The 7,182-nt window shown below is 39.6% G+C and overlaps 1 protein-coding gene across 1 annotated transcript in view; it reads left to right on the top strand.

Moving 5' to 3' along the window:
- Positions 1–7,182, top strand: part of si:ch211-11n16.2 (zinc finger FYVE domain-containing protein 1) — a 35,991-nt gene that overhangs the window by 27,463 nt on the left and 1,346 nt on the right. The window contains exons 9-11 of the mRNA XM_037678076.1: positions 621–791; positions 917–1,109; positions 1,589–1,687. Coding sequence (XP_037534004.1) covers positions 621–791; positions 917–1,109; positions 1,589–1,687 — 463 coding nt within the window. The remainder of the gene's footprint in view (positions 1–620; positions 792–916; positions 1,110–1,588; positions 1,688–7,182) is intronic.

The following is a 7,182-nucleotide window of genomic DNA, read 5'->3' as shown; positions in this document are numbered from 1 at the left end:
TTTTTAACAAAAAAACGAAGTCCAGATGACATGATTCAACCTTTTTTGTTGTAGGCTGTTTAGTTTTTTTATAATAATTTAAAAATTAACAACACGTGGATGTCACCATTTTCATTTATGCTGCAGTGTATTCTGGGTAAATGGCAGACTGGTTGCTCCAGTGAAAGCTCTAAAAGTTAATGTTGGACATTATCTGACGTTCAGCCCTTTAGTTTGAACCAGAGGAGGAACATGAAGCTGTTCTGTAGACTAGATGGTCCAGAGACGACAGGAACAAGAATAAAACGTTAGGTTCAGGTTTGCTTTATTGTCATATGCAGATCAACACAAGGTCAACAACGCAATGAAATGCTCCGGATGGGAAGAACCGTCTCAACTCACTAAAACAACAACAAGAAATACTAAAGCATGCAACATAAATACATGAACAACATGCCAAAAGTGAAACAGAAATACATCTACAGCAGCATGTATTAGCAGCATGATGATAATAACGACCGCGGCAACAGACGATGACTGCCCTCCAGAGCCGGGTCCAGCAGACACAGAACGTCCAAGTTTTCCCTGCAGAATGTAAACTTTAACGTTAAACTTCATGTTTTATCTGTTTCTTCTCTCAGTCCGACACGTTCCTCACCAACCACCAGAACGCTGCTCAGAGGGTTCTGGATGGGATGAGCTTTGTGATCCAGTCGGTGTCAGAGTACAGCACTGGCCCCACGAAAGCCGTCACAGCCTGGCTCACCGACCAGGTGGCCCCTCCATACTGGAGGCCCAACGTGGAGATCACTGTGAGTAAGAACACCTAAAGCCCAGAAGCTACAGTCACTACAAGTACATATATGTTCAGTTTTGTCTCGGGTACCCATAAAGTCCCAGTACTTTGTGCCATCATCACCTTCCTGCTGACCCTCAGGCCTGTCATGGATGTCAGAAGATGTTCGAGGAGGCAGAGAGGAAACATCACTGCCGATCGTGCGGTGAAGGTTTCTGCCACCCCTGCTCCAGCCACAGGATGCCCGTCCCAGAGAGGGGCTGGGGCAGCGGTCCAGTCAGGGTGTGTCAGGACTGCTACCGGCAGGGGGGGGCACCTGACACCAACAACCAGGGTACGACTCAAGACTGCACATTAATGACAGAGCTCTGGAGTTAAAGTAGAATCAAAAGCAAGAGTTGTTTTCTTGTTTGTGTTTTTGACTCTTCCTCATTTGGGATGTCAAATATTTATTATTATTATTATTATTATTAAGTTTTTAATTATTACTATATATATACGCCCGTCAACAGATGGACGTAATATGGTGTAGTCTCCATCTATAAACCTTCTATTGTTCAGTCCATAACTTCTGATCCTCTCAAGATAATTGAATGAAACTTTATACACATTTGTACCAACAGACAGCTTGTCACATAATCTTTTACCACCACCCCAGCTTCATGGTCAAGGTCATAAATCAAGGTCAACGGTTATACAAGGGCTTTACTTGTCCTGGCCTATTGCTGTATAATAGGTTGCTGATGGGGATATAATGTGCCGTATATTGGAGTCTCGGCTTTTGTGTCTTATGATCTTTTCTCTTTTCTGTAGCATGTAAGGTGGAGCCTCGGGGTCTGATGGCTCGCAGGGTGACGGAGGTGGCCCAGTCTACTCTCGACATGGTGACTACAGCTGTGGATTACCCACTCTGTGAGTGCATCGACACACATTGCCCTAAATCAGGGGTGCCCACACTTTTTCAGCATGCGAGTAGGGCTGAAACGATTCCTCGAATCATTCAAGGACCTCGAGGCTTTTGTAACCGAGGTTAAACTAGGTTAAACTATTCAGAGCACTGTGGTCTAGCCGGAAGGTTTTTGTGTTCCGCTAACGTGTATGCGCTAAGTTTGTAGTTATGGAGGGAGCGGAGACTGCGTAGAAGAAGAGCCCAAAAACAACAAAAACTGTCAAAAGTTTGGGAACATGTTAGGCTAAACAGAAAAGACAACACAGCTCAACGCTTCCACTGCAAAGCAGAACTGGAGTAACCACAAGAGCACGTCGTCGATGTTGCAGCGTCTGAAGAGAAAACACCCGCTGTAGCATCAAACTCGTCCGCGGCTGTAACAGGTATCGTGTTCTCTCTTTGCAAAATACCTGAACCTAAATGTGTGATAATCTGTCACGTTATAGATATGAAATGAGGCATATTTTTGCCAACGTTAAATCTACTGACTAATCATAGTGGCTACCTGGCAGAGTCTGTACGTTGTGTGAGGAAAAAAAAACTGCAGGACTTGATGCAAGTTTGTTAAAGATAAAAGCAGCAACAGACTGACACTTTTATTTATTGCTGTACTTCCATCCTGACTTAAATGAGATATTTAGGGTGAATATTTCAAGTGTAAATGTATTTAAACGAGTTAGTAGGATTTGTTTCTTCTCCTTGCTGCTGTTTATGAATGAAAACTGTGATTAATCTGCATTTGTTACTACTGTCATATTTGTTTATAGCTCAGCAATCAAGACTAAATAATAATGTAGTTCGCAGAGCTCAATATACAAACTTTACATTATCTGTCTTACTCAGTTTCTAACATAAAAATTATACATTCAGTTTTCCAATCCATAAAAATTTATAGCATTTAGATTTTTATGTGATGGTTAAAAATAATTCAGTGACAGAGTTTTAATTAAAGCATCCTCAAACCTGACACGTAAATGAAAGCTTAATCAAATACAACTGACACTAATGTTACTTTGATTGCAGCAGGTCATCAGAAAGTGTAGATTACTTAACAGTATTAAATAATTTTATAATATCCAGTGAAGTACACTTGAAAATGTATTTAGGAATAACAGTGAATAAACAAATAATAGTTTATTCTTCTTTTCAGTAAATGTCAGAGTCATACGCTGGACTGCTTCGTACAAAGGGCTCCAGGATGTTGGTTGTGCAGCAGCTGAGTTCACAAACAGCATTTTAAATCTGATCATCACAGACATGCGGCCGCTGTCTGTGGTGGAAGATGAAGGATCCAGAAGATCATCTCCACCTTCAGTCCAAATCATGTCCTTCCGTCCAGATCCTACTTTGTAAATTCCGTTCAGTTTTCCAATCCATAAAAATTATTTTACAGCATTTAGATTTTTATGTGATGTTTAAAAATAATTCAACTTAAGCAATAAAATATTTTAAAAAGAGAGAAATTAAATGGGTTGTTTATTTAATGTTTTTTCGTGTATTTGTATTACTCATAAAATAAGTACGGTAGTTACTGCAGAACCTGACACATTTTGTATTCTATTACCCGATTAATCATCAGAATAATCTATAGATTACCCGATTACTAAAATATTTGTTTACAACAGCCCTACGTGGAAACTACTTTTAAAGTGACCAAGCCCAAGTGGTCTACCTAATATAAAAATATATATATACTTATTTATAAACATATTAAGTATGCTTTCTATGTTTTATGTTCTTGTTTTGTAGTATTTTACCATGTTTTATATGGCACCTTGATTTATTGTTTTATAACACTACTTTTGTTTTAATTGCATTTTACTGTAGTTTATTGTTGTCTGTACTTTGTTATCTGTCTAAAACAGGTCTCTCTTGTAAATGAGTCCTCGTGACTCGATGAGACTAACCTGGTTAAATAAAGGTTGAATCAATGAATAAGTCCCAGCTTGCTGTGGATGCAAATGATAAAACCCAAAGGTTTGTTTAAAAAAAAAGTGATTAATTATTTTTACTATCTGCATACAAAATAATAAACAAAACACAGCAATAACTTCTGCTCTTCACACAAAGGAACAGAAAACAACAAGAATAACTTCATGTTTGAAAAATAACCTGAGAACTTGAGAACAAAAGTGAAAATTCAGCCCTGACGGCAGCTGCTTTTAACTGTAACCATATTTCTTGATACCCAGAGAGCTAATGGAAGATGATATTTCTGGCTTGTTTTTAAAGTCTCTGAACAACGAGACAGTGGCTTCAACGCATGCCTCTTACCATCTCTCCATCTTGAAAAGACTTCTTGTGCTTAACAGTTATTAACGTGACTCACCCGGACTGATGCTTCGCTGCTGGTCAGCTGTAGGAAAGTGACTGCTAACTGGGATTTTAGTTCCTTCACCGTTTTCTTTCTCAGCTCGCTTTTCAGAAGGAAGTCTGTGCCGTAGTATTTATAAAGAATCTGAAAATGCTGCTCCAGTGAAACGCATTTCGAAAATGACATTGTGAAAAATAGTCCTCCCCCCATTCAAAATGGAAATGGTAGATTTTTTTTTAGCCTTACTTGGTCCAACTCCCCAACTTGTTTTACACACTTTCTTGAGTTTATATATGAACTGGAGGCTCTTACGAGTCAACTCATTTGTTTTTAGCGTGGTTGAATGTGCATGCGTGGTGACCTATGCGTCAGAAAAAATTACAGTCTCTGATTGGCTGCCCTGTGTGTCAATCAAGTGACAATTTCAATAGTGCAGATGGATTGATCGGCTGGCGTCGATAAAAAAAAAATAAATAAATAACTTAAAAGAAATTAAAAAAGGTCTGACATATTTTACCGTGCGATCTACTGATGTTCCCTTCGCAATCTACCGGTAGATCGCAGTCGCTGTATTGGGGCACCCCTGTCCTAAATGATTCTCACTGAGCACAAAACTGATGGACGCACTTCGTCAGCAAATTTCTGTAAATGAACTTGTGGGAATTGTAGAGAAGTAGCCTTTTGGTTAAGGTTACTAATGAAGCTGCAGTAAAACGTGGATTGTGCAACACAAAACTATTACAGCTCTAAATTAAACTTATGTAGAATGAGTGAGATACAGTGCCTTGTGAAAGTATTCGGCCCCCTTGAACTTTTCAACCTTTTGCCACATTTCAGGCTTCAAACATAAAGATATAAAATTTTAATTGTTTGTGAAGAATCAACAACAAGTGGGACACAATCGTGAAGTGGAATGAAATTTATTGGATGTGTCAAACTTTTAACAAATAAAAAACTGAAAAGTGGGGCGTGCAATATTATTGGGCCCCTTTACTTTCAGTGCAGCAAACTCACTCCAGAAGTTCAGTGAGGATCTATGAATGATCCAATGTTGTCCCAAATGACTGATGATGATAAATAGAATCCACCTGTGTGTAATCTAGTCTCCGTATAAATGCACCTGCTCTGTGATAGTCTCAGGGTTCTGTTCAAAGCGCAGAGAGCATCATGAAGACCAAGGAACACACCAGGCAGGTCCGAAATACTGTTGTGGAGAAGTTTAAAGTTGGATTTGGATACAAAAAGATTTCCCAAGCTTTAAACATGCCAAGGAGCATTGTGCAAGCAATCATATTGAAATGGAAGGAGTATCAGACCACTGCAAATCTACCAAGACCCGGCCGTCCCTCTAAACTTTCATCTAGAACAAGGAGAAGACGATCAGAGATGCAGCCAAGAGGCCCATGATCACTCTGGATGAACTGCAGAGATCTACAGCTGAGGTGGGAGAGTCTGTCCATAGGACAACAATCAGTCGTACACTGCACAAATCTGGCCTTTATGGAAGAGTGGCAAGAAGAAAGCCATTTCTCAAAGATATCCATAAAAAGTGTTGTTTAAAGTTTGTCACAAGCACCTGGGAGACACCAAACATGTGGAAGAAGGTGCTCTGGTCACATGAAACCAAAATCAAACTGTTTGGCCACAATGCAAAACAATATGTTTGGCGTAAAAGCAACACAGCTCATCACCCTGAACACACTATCCCCACTGTAAAACATGGTGGTGGCAGCATCATGGTTTGGGCCTGCTTTTCATCAGCAGGGACAGGGAAGATGGTCAGAACTGATGGGAAGATGGATGGGGCCAAATACAGGACCATTCTGGAAGAAAACCTGTTTGAGTCTGCAAGAGACCTGAGACTGGGACGGAGATTTATCTTCCAACAAGACAATGATCCAAAACATAAAGCCAAATCTACAATGGAATGGTTCACAAATAAACGTATCCAGGTGTTGGAATGACCAAGTCAAAGTCCAGACCTGAATCCAATCGAGAATCTGTGGAAAGAGCTGAAGACTGCTGTTCACAAACGTTCTCCATCCAACCTCACTGAGCTCGAGCTGTTTTGCACGGAAGAATGGGCAAGAATTTCAGTGTCTCCATGTGTAAAACTGATGGAGACAAACCCCAAGAGACTTGCAGCTGGAACTGCAGCAAAAAGCGGCGCTACAAAGTATTAACGCATGGGGGCCGAATAATATTGCACACCCCACTTTTCAGTTTATTTGTTAAAAAAAGTTTGACACATCCAATAAATTTCATTCCACTTCACGATTGTGTCCCACTTCTTGTTGATTCTTCAAAAAAAAAGTAAAATTTTATTTCTTTATGTTTGAAGCCTGAAATGTGGCAAAAGGTTGAAAAGTTCAAAAGGGCCGAATACTTTCACAAGGCACTGTATGATTTAGCATTTTGTCCTGAATTTTTGAGAAGTTATTAAACAGTTAAAAAATATTGGACTTAATTAATTCCATCCATCTTTCATCTTTATCCGCTTTTTCCTTTTCGGGTTGTGGTGGTCACTGGTGCACATGTCCAGCAGTCAGTGTGTGAGAGGCAGGGGACACCCTGGACATGTCTCCAGTGCATCACAGGGACACAGAGACAAACGAGACAAACAACCATTCACTCCTAGAGACAATTTAGAGTTACCAATCAGTCTAACATGCATGTTTTTGGTCTGTGGGAGGAAACCCACGCATGCACGGAGAGAACATGCAAACTCCATCCAGAAAGGCCCCCGGATAGGGATTTGAACCGGGGATCTGCTCGCTGAAAGACAACAGCTGCGCCACCGTGCTGCCCACTTAACTCATTAATTTGTATATCTACAAATATTTAATTATTAAAGGAACCTAGTAAAGAAAAGAAAAAGGTTTGTATGGCATGGGACAGTTTTAGTTAAATAAAGCTTTTGGTAAAAGTTTCAGGTCTTTGTGTTCTGACCCAAACAGCAGCATTTATCTGTATGTTCTGTGGTAGCAGAATTTATCCTCCCAGGATTTTTATACTTTTCACTCTCCCTTAATTAATTTTATAGAAATGAAGTATCAGAATGAGCAGATTTCATTTTTAGAACTTGATTAGTGTATATTATATATATATATATATATATATATATATATATATATATATATATAT

The sequence above is a fragment of the Nematolebias whitei genome, chromosome 6 (genome assembly GCF_014905685.2).
Source record: "Nematolebias whitei isolate Nwh7 chromosome 6, NemWhi1, whole genome shotgun sequence".
Lineage (NCBI taxonomy): Eukaryota > Metazoa > Chordata > Actinopteri > Cyprinodontiformes > Rivulidae > Nematolebias > Nematolebias whitei.
Note: the sequence above shows the minus strand (reverse complement) of the source record. Positions and strands in the feature narration are given on the sequence as shown.